At 68.3% G+C, this 19,027-nt stretch overlaps 2 protein-coding genes across 11 annotated transcripts; one reads left to right on the plus strand and one right to left on the minus strand.

Moving 5' to 3' along the window:
• Positions 1-1,050: 1,050 nt before the first annotated feature.
• MAP3K6 (mitogen-activated protein kinase kinase kinase 6) lies at positions 1,051-10,531 on the plus strand. Of its 6 annotated transcripts, none has more exons than XM_072885274.1 (28): positions 1,051-1,478; positions 1,974-2,113; positions 2,795-2,818; positions 3,246-3,433; positions 3,551-3,719; positions 3,914-4,020; positions 4,144-4,314; positions 4,629-4,741; positions 4,894-5,053; positions 5,188-5,338; positions 5,527-5,634; positions 5,705-5,754; positions 5,907-6,002; positions 6,314-6,401; positions 6,471-6,604; positions 6,683-6,810; positions 6,912-7,048; positions 7,238-7,343; positions 7,500-7,657; positions 7,765-7,945; positions 8,026-8,179; positions 8,466-8,631; positions 8,728-8,913; positions 9,001-9,106; positions 9,358-9,604; positions 9,692-9,947; positions 10,075-10,151; positions 10,273-10,531. In XM_072885274.1, exons 1-28 carry the CDS (start codon positions 1,199-1,201, stop codon positions 10,367-10,369), a joined length of 3,978 nt encoding a protein of 1,325 aa, XP_072741375.1. In that variant the 5' UTR covers positions 1,051-1,198; the 3' UTR covers positions 10,370-10,531. The 6 variants fall into 6 exon arrangements, with proteins under 6 accessions (XP_072741375.1, XP_072741377.1, XP_072741378.1 ...); XM_072885276.1 differs by having other exon boundaries at positions 6,476-6,604; positions 6,683-6,800; XM_072885277.1 differs by having other exon boundaries at positions 6,518-6,604; positions 6,683-6,800.
• A 25-nt stretch (positions 10,532-10,556) lies between these two features.
• Positions 10,557-17,209, minus strand: SYTL1 (synaptotagmin like 1). 5 transcript variants are annotated; one of them, XM_072885281.1, is made up of 15 exons: positions 17,099-17,209; positions 14,855-15,102; positions 14,365-14,510; positions 14,182-14,290; positions 13,796-13,835; positions 13,337-13,436; positions 13,029-13,177; positions 12,262-12,384; positions 12,008-12,174; positions 11,821-11,923; positions 11,551-11,712; positions 11,398-11,476; positions 11,226-11,325; positions 10,936-11,141; positions 10,557-10,833 (listed from the first exon to the last, which is right to left on the minus strand). In XM_072885281.1, exons 2-15 carry the CDS (start codon positions 15,100-15,102, stop codon positions 10,694-10,696), a joined length of 1,872 nt encoding a protein of 623 aa, XP_072741382.1. In that variant the 5' UTR covers positions 17,099-17,209; the 3' UTR covers positions 10,557-10,693. The 5 variants fall into 5 exon arrangements, with proteins under 5 accessions (XP_072741382.1, XP_072741386.1, XP_072741385.1 ...); XM_072885285.1 differs by having other exon boundaries at positions 13,029-13,111; positions 14,855-15,151; positions 17,099-17,163; XM_072885284.1 differs by having other exon boundaries at positions 13,029-13,114; positions 14,855-15,151; positions 17,099-17,163.
• Between the last annotated feature and the right edge of the window lie 1,818 nt (positions 17,210-19,027).

Raw genomic sequence — 19,027 nt, forward strand, 5'->3', positions numbered from 1 at the left:
CAGGCCTGGGCAGGCAGGGCTCCGTGTCCTGCCGTCCCTGGGCACCCGACATCCCCGCTCCTCCCTCTGCCCCGGGCTGGCCCGGCCCTGTCATGGGGACAAGGCTGGGATGGGTGTCTGCCTGTGCGGTGTCGTCTGCCTGTGCGGTGTTGTGTGCCTGTATGGTGGTTGTCTGTCTGCCTGGTGGTTGTCTGTCTGCGCAGTGGTTGTCTGTCTGCGCGGTGGTTGTGTGCCTGTATGGTGGTTGTCTGTCTGCGTGGTGGTTGTCTGTCTGCGCAGTGGTTGTCTGCCTGCGCGGTGTCATCTGCCTGTACGGTGTCGTCTGCCTGCACAGCAGCCCAGGCCAGGGTGCTGTGCCAGCCTGTCCCCCATCTGCCCGCAGCTCTGCCCGCAGCTCTGCCCGCTCGGCTCCCACCCCCAGCCAGGCCCCCGCCGGCTGCTTCCATCCCGTCTCCATCCCCCGGGGACCCTCCCCGGCCCCCCTCGCCCCGGCCAGGGGGATGCCGTGGGGATAGGGGGCGGGGGGGGCTGCCCGGCCCTTCGCCCCCCGGAGCACCCCGGCTTCGCTTCGCCGCCGTCCCCGCCGCCCAGGCCACTTCGGGGCCGTTATTTCGGCTGCGACACGTGCAGGGAGGGGGAACCGGCCCCGGGCCCCCCCCGGCTCCCCTCAACTTCCCCTTCCCCTCGTTCCCCGTTTCGCAACCGGCCCTTCGCAACCGGTGCCCGTCCAGGGGCAGGATCCGGCCGGAGGGGGGGGGGGTCCGTCCCGTCGCGGGGGGCGGGCGGGGCCGCCGCTGATTCACGGCCGGGACAGGCGGAAGCGGTGCCCGGTGCCCGGGGCGGAGCGGGGCGGAGCGGGGCGGAGCGGAGCCCCCCCGGTGCGGAGCAGCCCGGGAAGGAGCCCGGTGAGCGGGGCGGACCCTCCCGCTCTCCCGGGAGGGGAACGGGGCAGCGCGGTGCGGGGTGCGGGGTCTCCCGGGGCGGGAACGGGGCAGCCCGGTACAGGGTACAGGCTCTCCCGGGGGGGGGGAATTAGGGCAGCCCGCTGCAGACTACGGGCTCTCCCGGGGGGGGGAATAGGGCACCGTGGTGCAGGGCAGCCCGGTGCAAGGTAAAGGCTCTCCCGGTAAGGACCAGGGCAGCTCGGTGCAGGGTACGGGCTCTCCCGGTGCTCGGTGTGGGTCTGGCTGCCCCGGCCATGGAGGTGCCGGGGGCCCCCCCGCTCTCCGGGAGCTGCTGGCAGGACCCGCTGGCTGTGGCGGGCACGACGGGCCGGCCGGTGTGCGGGACGCGGGGACAGGCGGACGAGCGACGGGTGCTGAGCGTCGTCTGCGTGCTGGGCCGGGAGCCGGCCGCCTGCCCCGCGCTGCGCAGCCTGTGGGCCGCCTGCCACGACCTGCGGGCACGCCTGCACACCTTGGCCTTCGGCACCCTGGCACTGGGTGACACCGCCACCCTCAACAGCTTCTACAACGCAGGTGAGGACGCGACCCGCTCCGCCGGCGGCATCCCCGGCGTGGGGTTTCTGTCACCCTCCTTTTCCTGCTCTTCTGCCTGGTTATCCCAGCTGTCTGGGAATAACTCGGCCGAGATTTTTCCCTAGCCCCTGTGCAGCTCCCGGCGGAGCTCTGCCGGCTGTGCGCTCGGGTGGTTTGCTGTTTGCTTTTCTCCCTTCCTCCTGTTTACTTTCCTGGGTGACTGGACATTTGCTGGGACATCTTCCTCCCTGGCATTAAACACGCGGTGTGATTTTGGAAAGGGTGTTTTTTGTGGAGGGTTTGCTCAGGGTTCCACTCTGTGCTGGGGGGCAAGTGGGTGCCCCTCACTGTGGCCTCAGGTGCTGTGATGGCCGGGGCCATCCCCTCTCTTAGGGGATGTGGACCCCCCAAGCCTGGGTGTGGCTGGTTCCCCTTGCCCCGTGAATTCGGGGTCTGGCGTCGGTCCCGTGAGCATCCCCGCCGTCCTGCCCGCAGACGTGGCCGTGGTGGATCTGAGCGACTCCGTCTGCCAGCCCTCCCTCTTCTACCACCTGGGCGTCCGCGAGAGCTTCAACATGTCCCACAACGTCCTGCTGTGCTGCCAGGCCGACCTGCCCCCCCTCCAGGCCCTGCAGGTCAGCGGGGACAGGGACCCCCCCGCGCCCTGGGTGCTGCTTCTCCAGGGCGGGAATAGCCCCGAGTGCCTGGAGCATCCGTGCCGGCAGGAGGGGGATCTCCATCCCTCCCCGGAGCCCAGCCGAGTTCCCACGGTCGCATCCTGCTCTGGCAGAATTTTCCTGTGCCCGGATGGGATGAGGAGGGGGTGGCTGGGGACCCCGGTGAGTCCCGGAGCCGGGTGCGGGGTGCTGGGCTCTCCCCTGGCCCCAACCGGCCGGGAATTCGGGAACACGTGCTTTTCCCTGGGAAAAGCCGATTCCTTGGAAGCAAAACCCTCCGCACGGAAGGGGACGGTGGGAGGGATTCTCACCGCTCGGGGGAAAAAATGTTGGATGGGAGCACATCCAAGTCGTCCCCAAACGTCTCCCTGACTCGGGGGAGCACCCGCTCAGAGACCCCTTCCCTGTGCCGGGTTCGGATGAGAAGCCGGCTGCGTTTGCAGCCCTGCCTGGGGTTGGGGGGGGTCCACACACAATGCTCGTGGCGTGGGGGCGACCGGCCACCCTCACGGCTCGGCCCTGGTGTCCCTTGCTGTCCCTGGCTGTTTTCCAGGTAACTCCAATCCCCGAGCCTGAAATCTGCTGATTTCTTTTGCTGGGGACGCTCATTAAATCCCTCCTCCTTCCCTCTCTCCCCAGGAGGACATCTGCCAGAAGAACTCGGTGCGTCTCTTGTCCCCGTGCTCGCTGCTGCCGTGCCGGGGGGGTTTAAGCCCCTCTCTTCCCCTAAGCTGCCTCTCCCCAGCCTGGGAGGGTGGACATTGCAGACAGGGAGCGAGACCTCTCCCCAAATCTGAGTTGGGGAGGGTGTCACTCGCTCAGGGCAAGCGCCAGGAACAGCAGCATGGAGAGGGGTACCTGGTTTTGAAAAGAAACAGGAGTGTTCACTCTGGAGCGTAATGATGGCAGTCAGAGATAAAGCTGCTTTGTCTTTCCCTGCTAATGACTTACGGAAGGTGGTTGTGTTAGCATGGCCTGTGTGGGCTGGGCTGCGTGGGCAGGCTTCGGGAAAAGGGGCTGGTCCATGACACGAGTAGAGGGGTTCTCAGCTGTGCTGGCACAGCCGCTCACCCCTTCTCCCCTCCCTCAGGACCTCTGCAGCAGCTACACCTTCATCCCCTACGCAGTGACCCCCCAGAACAAGGTTGTCTGCTGCGATGCCGGGGCCATGAAGTGCCTGACGGAGCTTTCCCTGCCCAGCTTTGAGACAGAGACCGTCTTCACCCCGCTGGCAGCCCGGCTCGTCCAACTGCTGGAGGGGGTCCCCACCAACTCCTGGTACTGCTGCCCACCCCTCCGGCTGCGGGCAAACTCCCATGCCCATGAGAGCTGGCAGGGCTTGGCGGAGAATTGCCACCATCCCAAAAGCCCCACGTCTCTGCCCCCCGTCCCCAGCGGGTATTTTCGGGAGACGATCCGGCGGGATATCCGGAGGGCACGGGAGATGTACCGAGGGGAGCAGCTGAGCCAGGAGCTGGCCCGCATCCAGCAGCGCCTGGACAGCATGGAGCTGCTCAGCCTGGACATCGTGGTGAACCTCCTCCTCTGCTACCGTGACGCGCAGGTGAGGGCTGGGGGGGGTCCCGGGGAGGTCCCGGGGGCCACATCAGCATCTTGGGGGGGTGCTCCACAGCCTCCTCTTGGTCGGAGGAGCTTGCAACCCTCAGGGCTTGGCTGCTCCAGGGAGAGCGTTGCCCCGCAGAGCCGGGGATGGGCAGCACGGCGGCCACCGGCTCAGCGCCGCCGCTGTCCCCGCAGGATTACGATGCCATCATCTCGCTGGTGGAGACCCTCCAGGCGCTGCCAACCTGCGCCGTGGCCGAGCAGCACAACGTCCGCTTCCACTATGCCTTTGCCCTCAGCCGGTGAGCGGCGGCAGGGGGGTGACACGCACCCCGGGCATCCAGATGGCACGGAGCCGGGGGGTCGGGGGACCAAGGGGCCGCGCCGACTGTGCTGTTTGCCAAGCGCCGGTCGCGTGTGCACAGGCGTAACCGTGCCGGGGACCGGGAGAAGGCCCTGTCGGTGCTGCTGCCCGTGGTGAAACACGGGGAGGGGGCTGCGCCCGACCTCCTCTGCTTGTGCGGCCGCATCTACAAGGACATGTTCATCAGCTCCGGCCTCACCGACACCAAAATGAGGGACCAGGCTTTCGACTGGTGAGGCTGGGGACACAGCTGGGGACAGGGCTGGGAGCCGCCTGCCCGCCCATGTCCCCATCCAGGGGGTTTGCAGGGGCTCTGGGGGCTTTCCGGGCAGCGCAGCTCCATGTTTAAACCCCACCAGCAGCAACGCAGAGGCAGGTGATGCTAATTCCTGCTGGGCTTCTGGATTTTTACTTCTTTTTTGGTTTTTTCTGATTTGGAAGCACTCCCCCATCATAGGGGGCAGCTCCAAGATGCCGAGGCAGCCGCGTTTTGGCTGGCAGGGGGGGTGGCAGTGCCAGTGCCCTCCACCCGGCATCTCTGCCCAGGTACAGCAAAGCCTTCAAGGTGGAGCCGAGCCTCCATGCGGGCATCAACGCTGCCGTCCTCCTCGTGGCCGCTGGGCACCAGTTTGAAACCTCCGTGCAGCTGCAGCAAATCGGTGGGTGCCCACCCGCAGGTCCTGGACGAGGATCCTCCAGGGACGGGGACCAGGCGCGGGGGTCCATTGGCATCGGGGCACCCCCGCAGTGGCCGTGCCCGGGTGCGGGGTTGCCGGTAGAGGCTTGATGGGGCTCCGGCTCCCGCATCCAGGGGTGAAGCTGAGCTGCCTGCAGGGTCGCAAGGGCAGCCTGGAGGAGCTGCACTACTATTGGGATGTGGGATTTTGCCTCGGAGCCGGCATCTTGGCCAACGACCTCAGCAAAGTCATCCAAGCCTCTGAGAAGCTCTACAAGCTTAACGCGCCGGGCTGGTATGGGACGGCACAGCACGTACCCACCCAGGCGAGACTACGTCTCCAGCCCCCCGTGGCTGCGCCCCAGGAGGGGGTTTAGGGGCTTTTAGGGGGTGCTGGGGACATCTCTCTCTCCCCCCACGTCCCTGCAGGTACCTGGTCTCGGTCATGGAGACCTTCCTGCTCTACAAACACTTCCAGAGGAGCCCACAGGTCCCCTCCGCCCGGCAGGAGCTGGCTGATTTCTGGCTGGGCTTCCTCCTCAAGGCGTGCCAGCCCTTCGTCGCTGCACCGCACTGCCCGGTGAGGGACCCCACGGAGCCCGGGGTGGTTGGCCCTGGGGACCACCCAGCGGTCTGGGCTCAAGGGGGTTTGGGGAGGCACCGAGCAGCCCACCAGTGCCAACCCAGGTGGGAGGATGGGTGTGCAGGGATGCGGGCTGGGGACCTGGTGGGTGGGGGGGCTCACCCCACAGCCCCCCGCTGCCACAGGTCCTGGTCCTGGAGCTCAGCAAGGTCCTGCGGCCGGCCCGGCTGGCACTGCACGGTGGCACAGAGGAGCCTGCCCTGACCATTGCCCTTGTCTGCCCCACGGAGGAGGTGGGGATGGGGCTGGGGAGGCTGGGGGGGTCCCCACCGACCCCCTCCTCACCTGCCCCTTCTCCTGCAGAAAGCGGCATCGAGCTGGACCTTTGTGGCCACGGCCATCCGGGGCGTCAGGTGAGTGTGTCCCTGGTCACTGGGTCCCTCGGTCCCTGGTCCCCTTGCCGGCAGGACCGAGGATGCCCCCCCGTGTGCCCACAGCCCCTCTGCCCGCCCTGTGAGCAGCATCAGCCCCAGCGCTGACGGGGCGGGGGGGCCTCTCCCTCCAGCATCTGCAAGTGCGACGAACGGGGCTGCTTCCTCTACGTGATGCACGTGGAGGAGGATTTCCAGCTCTACTTCCCCTCTCAGCAGCACTGCCAGTGGTGAGCAGAGGGTTGGGGGGCACAGGGACCCCCACATTGCATGGGGGACCCCTGATCACTGCCCTGGTGAGCAGGGAGGGATGGGAGCATGCTATTTCTTCCCTACCTTAATTCTGGGGGGGAAGGGGTGTCCTAGGGACCCAACCCCTGCAGCTGCGTTCCACAAAGCGGGGTGGCACAGCCCCCTCCCCCCCCGTGCCACGGGTGGGGGACAGACTGGGAGGGGGAGCAGAAGCCCCTCTGTGCCGGGGGGTCGGTGGCTGGGTCACCAGCATCCTCACTGGGGCTCAGGACCATCGTCCTCCCGCCAGCAGGTTCTGCGACCAGATCCAGTCCCTCCTGGCCAAGCAGGTGGCGGGCGGCGAGGAGGTGCCCAGCCCCACGCAGCCCATCCTGGAGGTGAGATGGGGACACGGTGACGTGGGGCACCGGGTGGCACAGGCTGCCAGCCTGCACCTCTGCCCGCAGTACAGCTACGAGTACTCGGAGGCAGGCGAACGGGTGGTCCTGGGCAGGGGGACGTACGGGGTCGTCTACGCCGGGCGCTGCCTCAGCAACCAAGTGCGCATCGCTATCAAGGAGATCCCGGAGCGGGACAGCCGGTAGGTGCCATGTTGGGGGGTCCCGGGGGGTCCCAGGGGACCCTGGGCAGCCCCTCACCCCGGTGTCCCACCGCGCAGGTACTCGCAGCCCTTGCACGAGGAGATTGCCTTGCACAAGCGCCTGCGGCACAGGAACATCGTGCGGTACCTGGGCTCCATCAGCCAGGATGGCTTCATCAAGATCTTCATGGAGGAGGTGCCGGGAGGTGGGCAGCGCTGGGGACGGGATTTGGGGGTCAAAGGGGGACACCTGGCCATATGTGGGGTCTAAAGTGGGTTGCTGCCCCCCTCCGTGCCCCCTCTCCAGGGAGCCTCTCGTCCCTGCTGCGCTCCAAGTGGGGACCCCTGAAGGACAACGAACCCACCATCGTCTTCTACACCCGCCAGATCCTCAACGGGCTCAGCTACCTCCATGATAACCACATCGTGCACCGTGACATCAAGGTGAGGGGTTGGGGGGCATCACCCATCCTGGGGGCACGAGGCCTGACCCCCCCCATCTCGAGGGGCACCAGGGAGCCAGGAGCTGCCCCTCCATGCCCAAAGCCCCTGGGGTGGTGCCTGATGGCCCTGCTCAAGCTCCAGGAGCTTTTTGTGGCTTGGTTTTATTTTGGGGTGCCCTTCTCACACCAGGGAGACAACGTCCTCATCAACACGTACAGCGGGGTGCTGAAGATCTCCGACTTCGGTACCTCCAAGAGGCTGGCGGGCATCAGCCCCAGCACTGAGACCTTCACGGGTAGGGGCAGCCCAGGGCTGGGGCAGCGGGCTGCTGAGGACCAAATGATGGGGTCTGCATCCTTTGCACCCGCTACGGGAAGAAGGAGGACCCACCCAGGGGGGGGTTTGGGTGGTGGATACAAGCTCCTCTTGACCCTCCTCATCCTCTCCCCAGGCACCCTGCAGTACATGGCCCCGGAAATCATCGACCGGGGGCCGTGGGGCTATGGGAAGCCAGCAGATATTTGGTCCTTGGGCTGCACCATCATTGAGATGGCCACGGGCAAGCCCCCCTTCTATGAGCTGGGCAGCCCCCAGGCTGCGATGTTCAAGGTACCCATGGGGTTGGGCAGGCGATGGGGGGGTTCCCCAGCCCTGAAATGCCCCCCCCCCCCCAGGCGGCCGGTCCCTTTGCAGCCCCACGAGTGCCTTCCCTCCAGGTGGGCATGTTCAAGATGCACCCGGAGGTGCCCGAGTCCATGTCGGACAAAGCCAAGACGTTCATCCTGCGCTGCTTCCAGGCCGACCCGGCCGAGCGGGCGACGGCTGCGGCGCTGCTGCAGGAGCCCTTCCTCGCCAGCGCCGGGAGGGCCCGGAGCCGGCCCGTGCCCCCGGCGGGGAGTGAGTCTGGGGGGACAGGATGGGGGGACCTGGCATGAGCTGCTAAATAACCATCTCCATCTCCATCATCTCCCTGGCAGGTGATCCCCCCCGCTCTGAGCAGCAGGATGGGGATGTGGAGGGCAGCGATGGGACCAGGGGCTGTTCCTCAGCCAGGCAGGATGCCCCGGTGAGGGGCACAGCGGGCAGCCCCCCGCTCCCTGGCGAGGCAGCCTCCAGCTGCAGCTACTTGGGGTAGGGCATCCCGGACACGGGGGCGATGGAGGGACCCCGGGCGGGGGTGTTTGGCTTTCTGCCTCCCATGACACCCACTCCCCCCGCCATGTTCCAGCACTGCACCCTGCGATGCCCCCTTGTTGTACCAGAGCATTGTATCCCTCCCCGTTACAGCTTGGGGGGGCTTGCAGGAGGTCCCCCGTGCCCTCTGCCAAGCCCAATGGCCGTGCCCACCCTGGGGCCACACTCCTAAATGCCCGAGGCCGGGGGGGGTGCAGTGCCGACCCTGCCCACCTCCCCCCAGCACTGCCCAGGACTCGGCCGGCTCCGACCGCAGCCTGCGCTCGTCCTCCCCCGAGGAGAGCGGGGACGGGTTCCTCATGCGGAAGGACAGCAAGCGCCGGGCCACACTGCACCGCGTCCTCACCGCCGAGGCACCAGGCATCATCGCTGCCTTGGAAGAGAGCCAGGTGGGTGCTGGGTGCCAGGGGTGGGGGGGTCTGCACAGCAGCTGGGCGGAGGGTGGGCACGGTGGAAGTCCCTGAGCATCTCCTTTGCCCACCCAGAGCACGGCGGGTGCGAAATTGGGCTCGGAGCATCTCGCCCAGCTGCTGAGCTGCCTGCGGAGCTACATCCAGTGCCCCAGCCAGCACCAGCTACACCAGGACCTCCTGGCACTGCAGAACCAGCTGCGGGTGGAGGGGCTGAGCCTCCCCCACCTCCAGGCTCCCCTCTTTAGCTTCCAGGCAGCAGTGAGTGCCCGGGGTGGGGAGCGGTAGGGTGCTGAGTGGGTGATGCCCCGGCACAGCGATGCCCTGGCACGGCTCTGCCCCTTCCAGGTGAGACGGGCGCTGCGCCGGCATCACATCAAACCCCACTGGATGTTTGCGCTGGACGATGCCGTGAGTCAGGCGGTGCAGGCGGCTTTCACCGTGCTGGTGAGAGGTGGGTGGCAACTGGGGGACGGCCAGGATGCGGGTGCAGGTCCCACCACCATGGCTGGGTGGGTGGAGGAAGAGGGCAGCTGGCCCGGGGTGGGCTGGGGGACTTTTGGGGTGCTGGGAAAGGGATATGAGGGAGGGGGCCAGCACTGGGGCAGCCTTGGCTGGGCCCAGCTCCCCGTTTTGCCCCCCATGCTCTGGGGTCTGAGGCCATCGGGCACCTCTCTGTACCCACCACCACCTCTGCCCCTGCAGACCTGGGACCGAAGGCTGGCTGCCTCGGGGGAGACGGCACCAAGGACACGAGTGACGATGACAACCTCATGCCGCCGAGGCTGTCCATCCCCAGGAGCCAGCCCCAGCAGGACAGCACCAATTCGGGGCTCAGCACCAATTCAGAGCTCGCCACTGGCCCCGGCACCCAGGCGGACTCCCTGCCCTCCCTGCGGGCACCCTCGGGGCTGGTGGCACAGCTCTGCCACCTCCGCACGGAGACGAGCAGGTAGGGCTTCACCGGTCCTTATGCTTCCATCTCCCTGGCTGCCATCCGTGCCCCCCGGGTGCCAGTCCGTGCCCCCCTCTCCCGCAGGCTGCTCCAGGAGCTGGCAGAGAAGGAGCAGGAGTGGCAGCGGCTGATGCAGCAGGTGCTTCGCTCTGGGGACAATGACACCGCGGTCCCCAGCTGGCCCCAGCGCAGCGGGGAGCACGGGGAGGCCCCCCCAGGATGCTTTGCCCTGGGGCAGGGTTGCTCACCCCCAAGCCCTCGGCTCCACCAGGGACGGGCTGACCCCCTCCTCCTCGAGTGGCTGCGGCAGCACGGCACGGACCCGGCCACCACGGCCACGGTGAGGCCCGTGGTCACTTGGCACGCGGAGCTACGTGGGGGCTGGGGGTCGGGCCCTGCCAGTGTGAGCAGGGCAGCCCCCCCCCCCCAGCATTGCCCCCCAACACCCCCCTCCCAACCTCCCGCAGCTCCTCTCCCACGGCTTCACGCTGCGGGACCTGCTGGGCTGTGCCACCCGTGACGACCTCTTCTACGTGGGCATCAGGTACCCCCAGCCTGCGTTGCCCCTCCTGGCCTGGCCGGGGTGGGGAGAGCAGGGGGGGGCAGTGCTGGGTGGGGGGACACAGCTTGGTCCCCTCCCGCCAGCAGCCCCCATGTCCCAGCAGGCGCGGGCCGGCGTATCGCCTCTGGGCAGCCATCCTGGAGCACCGGCAGACCCTCACCCAGCAGGAAGGGGAGCGAGCCCTGGCCCCAGCCCTGTGACACAGCCCCGGGGGGACCCAGCCACCGGAGCCCCGGGGCTGCCACCACGGGGGGCTGGCAGGATGGCGGCGGAGGGGACACCCCCATACCGGGCGCAGGTGGACGCAGTGGCTCCAGCCCCGCGCTGGAGGGAGAAGTCGGGGTACGGTGCCCACGGCAATAAACAGCTGCCAAATGTGCCCTCTGGTGCCGCTTCATTGCTGCTGAAAGGAGTGGGGGGGGCACAGACCCCCAGCCCCGCACAGTGATTCTCCGGGCTCAGCTCTGTCCCCCGCCAGGTCCCACAGTCCCACTGGCACGGGGTGGTCCATGGGGGGCCGGGGGCTATGCCCGGGGGATGAGGTTGGTCCGCAGGGGCAGCAGCGCTTCCACCCACTGCCCGGGCTGCTGGAGCAGGCGCTCCCACACCCCCCGCTCCTCCGCCGTCGAGTCCATCCAGCCCACCGGCAGCCCGTAGCTGCTCCCTGCAGAGAGACCACCGCCGTCACCCACCCCGCTGCACCCCCCGCAAGCCGCGGGGGGCACCCCAGGGTGCCCAGGGCTTCCCCCCCCCCCCCCGCCCCGACCTGTGCCCAGGCTGAGCCGGATGCCGCCCAGCTGGCGCTTGGAAAAGGCTTCGTGGTGCCAGAGGGTGAATTCGGCGCACGCCTCGGCCAGGTCCTTGGCCTGGAAGCCGTCATACACCATGGTGTGGTTAAAGAGGGGGTTGAGGCTCCGCTTCACCACCCGCGTCTTCTGCCGGCTGGCCTTGCTGTCGTCCGGCAGCACGTAGCTGGGGGTGACAGCAGGGTGAGGGTGGGGGAACACACACCAGCCCCTCTGGGTGCCCCCCAGGGTGCTATCCCCCCCCTCTTACCACTGCACAAAGGCGTCCACGGTGCCGCTCTGCAGGGGGATGAGGCTCTGAGCATCCTTCACCCAGATGTGCAGCTCGCCCGTGGGTGGCAGCCCCCCGCCTGCAGGCGAGAGGGGTCAGGGGCACCCTGCCATGCCAGACCCCCCCCCCGGTGCCCACGGGCACCTCTCACCTTCCGAGCCAGCGGGGATGAACTTCAATGCCAAGTTGAGGTTGCCCCGGCTGGCGAGGCCGTCCGAGGAGATGGGCATCTGGGGAGGATGGGGGGGGTTATGGGGGGCTGTGGATGGGGGGGTGGAGTGGGCTGGGTGGGCTGGGGACTCACCCGGGGCTGGAGGCTGAACCACTCGGGGCGTGTGTTGGCCCAGTCCCAGGTGCCCAGCGCGATCTCCACCTCCCCGAGGAAGAGGTTCCTGCCCAGGCTGTCGTGGTGCCACACCGAGAGGTTCAGCGTCCGACCCTGCAGGTCCCTCTTCTCCAGCTTGTACTGGCGGGGAGGGGACACAGACAGCGTGAGGCTATCCGCCCCCACCCAGCCATCCCCCCTTGAACCAGGGGGACCCCCCCAAAACCACCCCAAAGCAGGGTTAGAAACCTTGAGGGTCTCATTGAAGATGGGATCCAAGCTCCTCTTCCGCACCGAGGTCTTACGCTTGCTGCGGTTGGACTTATCCGGCAGCAGGTACGTCTTGATGTACCTGGAGCCAAAAAAATGAGGTGGATGCAATGGGTACCGCCGTGGGCATCGCCCGAGCATCGCCGCTCGGGGCCGGGGCACTCACGGGTCCGACCGCTGCTTCTTGGCCTCGGCCAGCTCGCGGCACCGCAGCACGTGGACCTGCAGCTCCTTCTTGGCCGGGTCGTAGTGGAGGGAGAACTGGACGCAGCCCCGCACGGCCACGCTGCCCAGCTCGCCCTCGCTGTACAGGCTCATCAGGCTGCCGCTCAGCTGCGGGGTGGGGGGACAGGGTCAGGCCCCTGGAGATGGGGGGGTTGAAGAGGTGACCACCCCCCCCAGCAGCCCCCAGCCCCGTACCGTGGAGGAGCTGAGGCTGGACACGGAGGAGCTGGTGGTCAGGAGGCTGCTCGGGGGCACGTGGCCGTTTTGCGGGGACACCCAGCCTGGGGATGCCTGATCCATCTGGGGGGTCCCTGGCCCCTGGAAATGCAAAGCAAAGAGGGGTCAGCTCCCCCCCCCGGACCCCCATCCCCAGTGCGGGCTCCTGAGGGCACCCAGCTCCCAGCAAGTGCCCGGTGCTTGGGCACAGCCTGTGCCGTGCTGGCTTTGCACTCCCCAGACAGCCCCATAGAGCCCTCCCAGCCCCATACAGCCCCTCCCAGCCCCATACAGCCCCTCCCAGCCCCTCCCAGCCCCATACAGCCCCTCCCAGCCCCATACAGCCCTATATCGCCCCCTCCAGCCCCCCAACCCCATACAGCCCCTCCCAGCCCCATACAGCCCTATAGAGCCCCCTCCAGCCCCCCCACCCCATACAGCCCCATACAGCCCTCCCAGCCCCATACAGCTCCTCCCAGCCCCATACAGCCCTATAGAGCCCCCTCCAGCCCCCCAACCCCATACAGCCCCATACAGCCCTCCCAGCCCCATACAGCCCCTCCCAGCCCCATACAGCCCCTCCCAGCCCCATACAGCCCTATAGAGCCCCCTCCAGCCCCCCAACCCCATACAGCCCCATACAGCCCTCCCAGCCCCATACAGCCCCTCCCAGCCCCATACAGCCCTATATAGCCCCCTCCAGCCCCCCCAACCCCATACAGCCCCATACAGCCCCACCACCCCACCTGCCCAGCGTCGGGGCCGCTGTGTGCGGAGTCGGGCTCCTCCTCGTCTTCCTCCGCGCTGGACGTGCCGAAGGGGTTCCCACCTACTGCAAGGGCGTGGGGTGGGTGGGGGGTCCCGATGCAGGAGGGATGGACTGGGGGGAGACTCCCTTTTTTCGGCAAGAGGAGCAAGCAGGCAAGGGAGGGATGGGGAGCCATGATGGGGGGGCCATGATGGGGGGCTGGGAGGAGGTAGGAGGCTGGTAAGCAGTGCTGGGGGGGCTCCAGCCCCCCAGATCTCAACAGCACCGGTCCCCCATCACGGTTACCTGGCTGGGCCGGGACGTCCTGCTCCCTTGGCGGGATGTCACCCTGCTGCAGGGGCTGTGACACCGGGGTCTCCTCCAGAGCTGGGGCCGTGGGGCTGGGCTGTGAGGTGGCACATATGGGAAGGGGTGAACATGGGTGCCCCGAGCACCCTCCTCTCCCCCGCCTGCTCCCCTCGGTCCAGCCCCTCTGGGTCCCTGGGGACAGGGTGGGGGACATCCCATGGGACACCCCCCATGCCACGGGGTTCAGGATCATACTTTGCAAGACCACGCACAGGGCTGGCCCTGATGGCAGCACCCTCCTGGGGTGACACCGCAGCTCCCCCCCTCCGGGGCCACGGCAACCTGGGGGGGTCCAGGCTGCTGGGTGCTCCCCCACTGACCGAGCCCATCACCAGGGCATCGGGTACTGGCTGCAGGCTCTGCTGGGCCGGCTCAACCCCCACACCAGGCACCGACCTGGGGCTCTGCGGCTGCCTTCGCCTCCTCCGTAGGGGGACTGCGAGAAAAGACGATAATTAGTTTCTCTTGACAAGGCATCAGGCTAACGAGCACTTTCTCCCCCCCCCCCGTGTCCCTGCAGCTATTTATAGAGCTGGGGTCCGGCAGGGCTGCAGAAAACCCCCCGGTTGGCGGACAGACAGACACCCCAGGACTGTGGACAGACACCCGGACGGCGCAGCTCTGGCCATGCCACCCCCTCCGCCACGGGCTCTGCTCCCACTTCCCCACCTCTAGCTCCCCCCGGGCATCCCGGGGCCGTGCCATCCCCAGCGGGGTACCAATAAGAGAAGCCACCGTCCGTGGGTACCCATGGGGCAGGAGCCCCCCGCCACCCCCCTCACCTCTCCTCCGGCTCTGCCGCACCATCCTCATCCTCCTTCTCCTCCGCCAGCGGCTCGCTGATGGCCTCCAGCTCCTCCAGGCTGGGGCCACGATCTGGGTCCCCCGCTCCTGGGGACATCGGAGACATCAGCGGGCTGAGCCCCGGCCCCCAGTGTCCCCCGGCGTCCCCGTCGCTCGCTTACCCCGGGGCCGTCTCCTGCGGCGGATGGAGGCACGGACGAGGTCGGAGCCCAGGTGGTGCCAGTGGCGCTGGGCGCGGGCATCGCAGAACCAGTCCCCGGTGAGGGTCTTCAGCCGTGCCGGGTCCGACACTGACTTGCGGAGCTTGCTGGTGGCGGGAGGGTGGTGTTGGCTCCCCCCCACCCCGGTGCTGCCATCGACCCCGGCACCACTGTCCCCATCACCCTTCCCAAGCGGCTGATGGAGCCACCGTGACTGGCCCTGGGGACACCAGCCACCGTCTCCCAGGGGGTTTGGGACCCCCGATGCCGGTGTCACCCACCACAGGGTTTCACCCTGGCTGGGCTCAGTGGGTGCCCCCATCCTCAGGGGAAAATGGGACCCCCAGCCTGGCTGCTCTGTCCCCACGGGGGATGGACCCCAGGCTGGCTGCTCTTGGGGGGTTCACGCTGTCCCCAAGGGTGACGCTGAGCAGGGGGTCTCCAGCCTCACCTGATGCGGCCCTCCTCGCGCTGGCGGAGCTGCCAGTCGCGGCGCAGCACCTCGACGATGGCACGCTGCTCCTCCTCCGTCAGGAAGCTCAGGTCCAGCAGCGCCTCGGCCCCCACCTCCAGCGCCATGGCTGGGTGGGGGGGCACAGCAGGGGCACCCCGGGGCGCTGGCCTAGGCGGGTGCCGAGAAACGGGGGGCTGCGGCGGTGGGGGCTCAGCGTGCCGGGCATGGACCAGCGATGCCAGCATCTGGAGAGGGACCACAGGGCTGCTTTGGGGTGGGAACCATCCTGACCCTCTGCAAAGAGATGGAGTGGAAGCCCAGCATGCACACACACACTCCCCCCACACTGCACCCCAAAACACCCCGGGACCCCCAACAGGGACAAACCTAAGGGTGGGAGGATGCTGAGGGTGCCAAGGACCACGGGCAATCCCACGGGCAGGCTGCAGGCAGGCTCAGGGAACCCTGCCACTCCTCCTGCTGCCAGGCCCTGCTGCCGGCCCCGTGCCAGAGCCAGCCCTGCCTGCTGCCGGGATCCTGCCCGCAGCCCATGTTTGCAAAGGGTGTTTGCTCAGGGCTGGCTCTGCCCCTGCCTGCTTTCCCACGGGTTTCATCGGGTGCCACGGCACCGAGACGGGTGGCAAAAGGGGGCTCGGCTACCCTCACGATGGGCTGAGACCGAACCAGGCTGAGACCATACTCAGCTCATCACAGGTCCCAGGGCAGAGGGTGCGGCAGGGGCTCTTGCCCCACTGCCCGGCATTGCCTCACCACTGCCCTTTCTGGCCCCGGCGTTGGGAAAGCGCTGCCCGGCGCAGGATGCCGAGGGCAGGAAATTGCAGCAGCAACGGGGCAGGATCGGTCCTGCCGGCCCCCCGGCCCCCCGCCACCCGGCACGGCTGCACCCCGGCACGGCTGTGGGGCTCCCGCCTCCACCGTGGGGCTCGGACACCAGTGGCCCTGTCACCAGCCCCGAAGGTGACTGTCCCTGCCCCACAGGTGGCCCTGTCCCCAGCTCCACAGAGGGTCCTGTCGCAGCCCCATGGGTGCCCTTATCCCAGCCCTATGGGTTGCCCTGTCCCTACTCCACAGGTGGCCCTGTCCCAGCCCTGTCCCCAGCCCCACGGGTGCCCCTGTCCCAACCCCGGGGGGTCTCAGACACCCCCCAGCATTGGGGACCCCAGCCCAGGACCCAGCCCAGGTTCTGAGCACACGGGTGCCGGTGGGCAGGCTGGGTGCCAACCCCACCATGGACCCCCCCCAAGTGAGCATCAGAGACCCCCCCACATCACTCAGCGGGGCCCCCCCACACCACCTGGGTCCCCCCCAGCACCCCACGCTAGGCAGGAGAACCTGCAACACCCACCAGCACCCTGCACCCAGCCAGGCTGCACCAGGGCCGGGTGGGGGTCTCGGGGGGGGCACACACGTACCGGCTGTCACTGGGGCTGGGACGACGCTGCCGCTGCCTCCCCGCCGCAGCCCGCTCGTATCCTGTTTACTGGCGGTGCACGGGGGTGTCCCCCCCACCCCGGAACAGAGCCGGCACCCAAAAAAGTCACCCAGGTCTGGCCCAGGCGCTGCTGCGGTTCCCCGGCCCCCGCGGGGACCCCGGCGGGTGGGTGCAGCCGGGGCGTAAACAAGCACCCACGTCCCGCTCCCGCTGGGTGCAGAGGGGTGCTGGGCACCCAGCCCCCCCATCCTGCACGGGAGACCAGTCAAACCAGTTAAACCTCCCCAGTAAACCACAACTTGTGGGGGGGGAGGAGCGCATCTCCCTTGTTTCTTTGCAAGCAGCCCACCGCGATGGGGGGGCGATGGACGGCGCGAAACACTCCCCCCAAGCACCCCCAAATGCACCCGGTGTCAGGCCCCCGGTGCCCCCCGCAGCCCCCTGGGACTGGCAGGCCCCAGCCGCACCCCCAGCCCAGGGCTGCACCCCTCAGTGCTCCCCCACCCTCCTCACTGCACCAGGGGCCCTGCAGCCCATCACCGTGGCCTCAGACCCCGGCCAGCCCCACCGGCCAGGCCAAGCCTCCAGCACAGGGTGGGGAGGACAAAAGGCACGGCAGAAATTTGGGTCCCAGAGCCCCCATCCCTCCTTGGTAGGGAGCAGACTGGGGACGGGGCCGGGGGGCTGCAGCCCCCAAACAGGAGCCAGACCCCCACCCCCCACCCCACGGTGCCGGCACAGCCCCGCCACGGGGCAAGCAGTGGGGTCAGCCCCATGGCCACCCTTACCTGCCCAGCACTGTGCGTGGGGGGTCGCGGTGGCTCGTGTGCGCGTCCCCCCTCCCCCCCCAGCACCCCACGGGGACCCTCGTGGCGGGAGGTGGCCCCCGGTCCCCACCCTCGGCCGGGTGCTGGAGCGGAGTCAACCGCAGGCGAGCAAGCGCCTCCTCGCCCCGGCAGCACGAAAGCAGGGACTGGAGCCGGGACGGGACTGAACTGGGCTGAACTGGGCTGAACTGGGAGGTGTCAGGCACCCTGGGAAGGGGTGGTGCGGAGAGGAAGCACCCCAGGCTAGGGGGACACCCCCCCCCCCAGCCCAGTGGAGGCTCGAAGCCAAGGGTGTGGGCACAGGGAGGGGGTGGGAGACACCGCCCCCCGCCCCCCCCGCCACCCCATCCTCACCCAGGGGTTTGGGGGAGCGCACAGGGCAGGATGCGGCCTCGGGGTGCCTTATGTGGAGCAGCTCTGGGAGAGCTCCCGGGCTGCACTGGGGGAGACTGGGCAGACTGGTCTCTGCTGGGCATGGCGGGGGGGCAGCAAATCTGCCCTCCCTGCAGCCCCCTGCAGCCCCCACCCCACCCTGAAAGCCCAGCGTGGAGCAGCGCGGGGTCCCTGGGGCTTTGCAGGGCCCCCAGCCCACAGGGTATCCCCAGCCCCATAGCTCCCATCCCACGGGACAGCCCCCAGCTATGGGGCAGCCCCAGCCCCCCAGCCTCATCCCACGGGTACTCCCAGCCCCACATCCCCTATCCCGTGGGTACCCCCAGCCCCACAGCTCCCATCCCGCCCGGCACAATCCCGTCTTGCTCCGAAGGGCCAGGGCTCCCGACCACCCAGGACAAACCTGGGTGCTCAGCCCCACGCAGGATCAGGCCAGCAATGCCTGGCGGGGTAAACCCCGGCGCCCAGGGCAGGAGCATCCTTCCCTGGCACAGCGGGGGCCTGTGCCTCAGTTTCCCTCGATCACCTGGGGAGGGCGGCTGGCTGGGGAGGGGTCGGGCTCCCTGCCAGGCTCCAGCCGTCACCCAGCCAGCTCTACAGCGAGATGGCAGCACTGCTGGGGAAGGCATTGCGGTGGGGCGCAGCGGCAGCAGCCTGGCAGCACATGCCGAGCACAGGCCCGCAAGAAAAGGGGATTATTTTTAGCGTGGTTTCTAAGGAAATGAGACTTTAGCAACGGCTCTGTCTGTCTGTCTGTCTGTCAGCTGCCCTCCCCTTCCTCCCCTTGCAGGGCGCTTGCTGCTCAGCTCCGATGGGGAGAGGCCTCAGGCGGACGAGGTCCCTGCTATAGATGCTCTGGAAATGCGGCGAGCGTGGCCAGATCTCTGCGGGGGGCGATGGCTCGGGGACCGTCATGTCCCCACGGGGGCTGCTCGTGGGCTGGTGGCTCTGCTCGTGGGCTGGTGGCTCTGCTCCGAGTCACCCAAGGTGGGCACCGAGTCCTTTCTGTGCATCCCGGCCTGGGACCCTTCATACCAGCAACGTCCAGAGCAAGAAATGTTTATCGGCTGAGGCTGGAACAGGAAAGGACGTGGCAGGATCCGTCCCCTGCTCCTGGATCTCTGGAGGTGGATGGACAGACGGGTGGATGGACAGACGGATGGTACCTGACACCTCGGTGATGGGCTTGCTCACTGGGGCAGTGCCCCTCCTCGGGCCACGGGCAGGCGGCTCGGGGCAGCCTTGTGCACGGCACAGCGCAGACAGAGCCAAACCCCGTGGCTGGAGGCGTGGGGGAGCAGCGGGTCACATCCCGCCGTGTGTCCCCACCCCATCCCCGGTGACCCAGAGGGGTAGTGAGTTTGCTGGGTCTCGGCCATAGCCGCTGTGGCACCGTAGTGCCTGGGGAGCAGAGCCTCCCTCCGTGCCTCCCTCCGCTCGGGGCGGCCATGGCCGGAGGCTGCGTCAGCCCGGTGACACCCAGGAACACCCTGGCCA

This window comes from Ciconia boyciana, chromosome 21, assembly GCF_034638445.1.
Source record: "Ciconia boyciana chromosome 21, ASM3463844v1, whole genome shotgun sequence".
Taxonomy (NCBI): Eukaryota; Metazoa; Chordata; class Aves; order Ciconiiformes; family Ciconiidae; genus Ciconia; species Ciconia boyciana.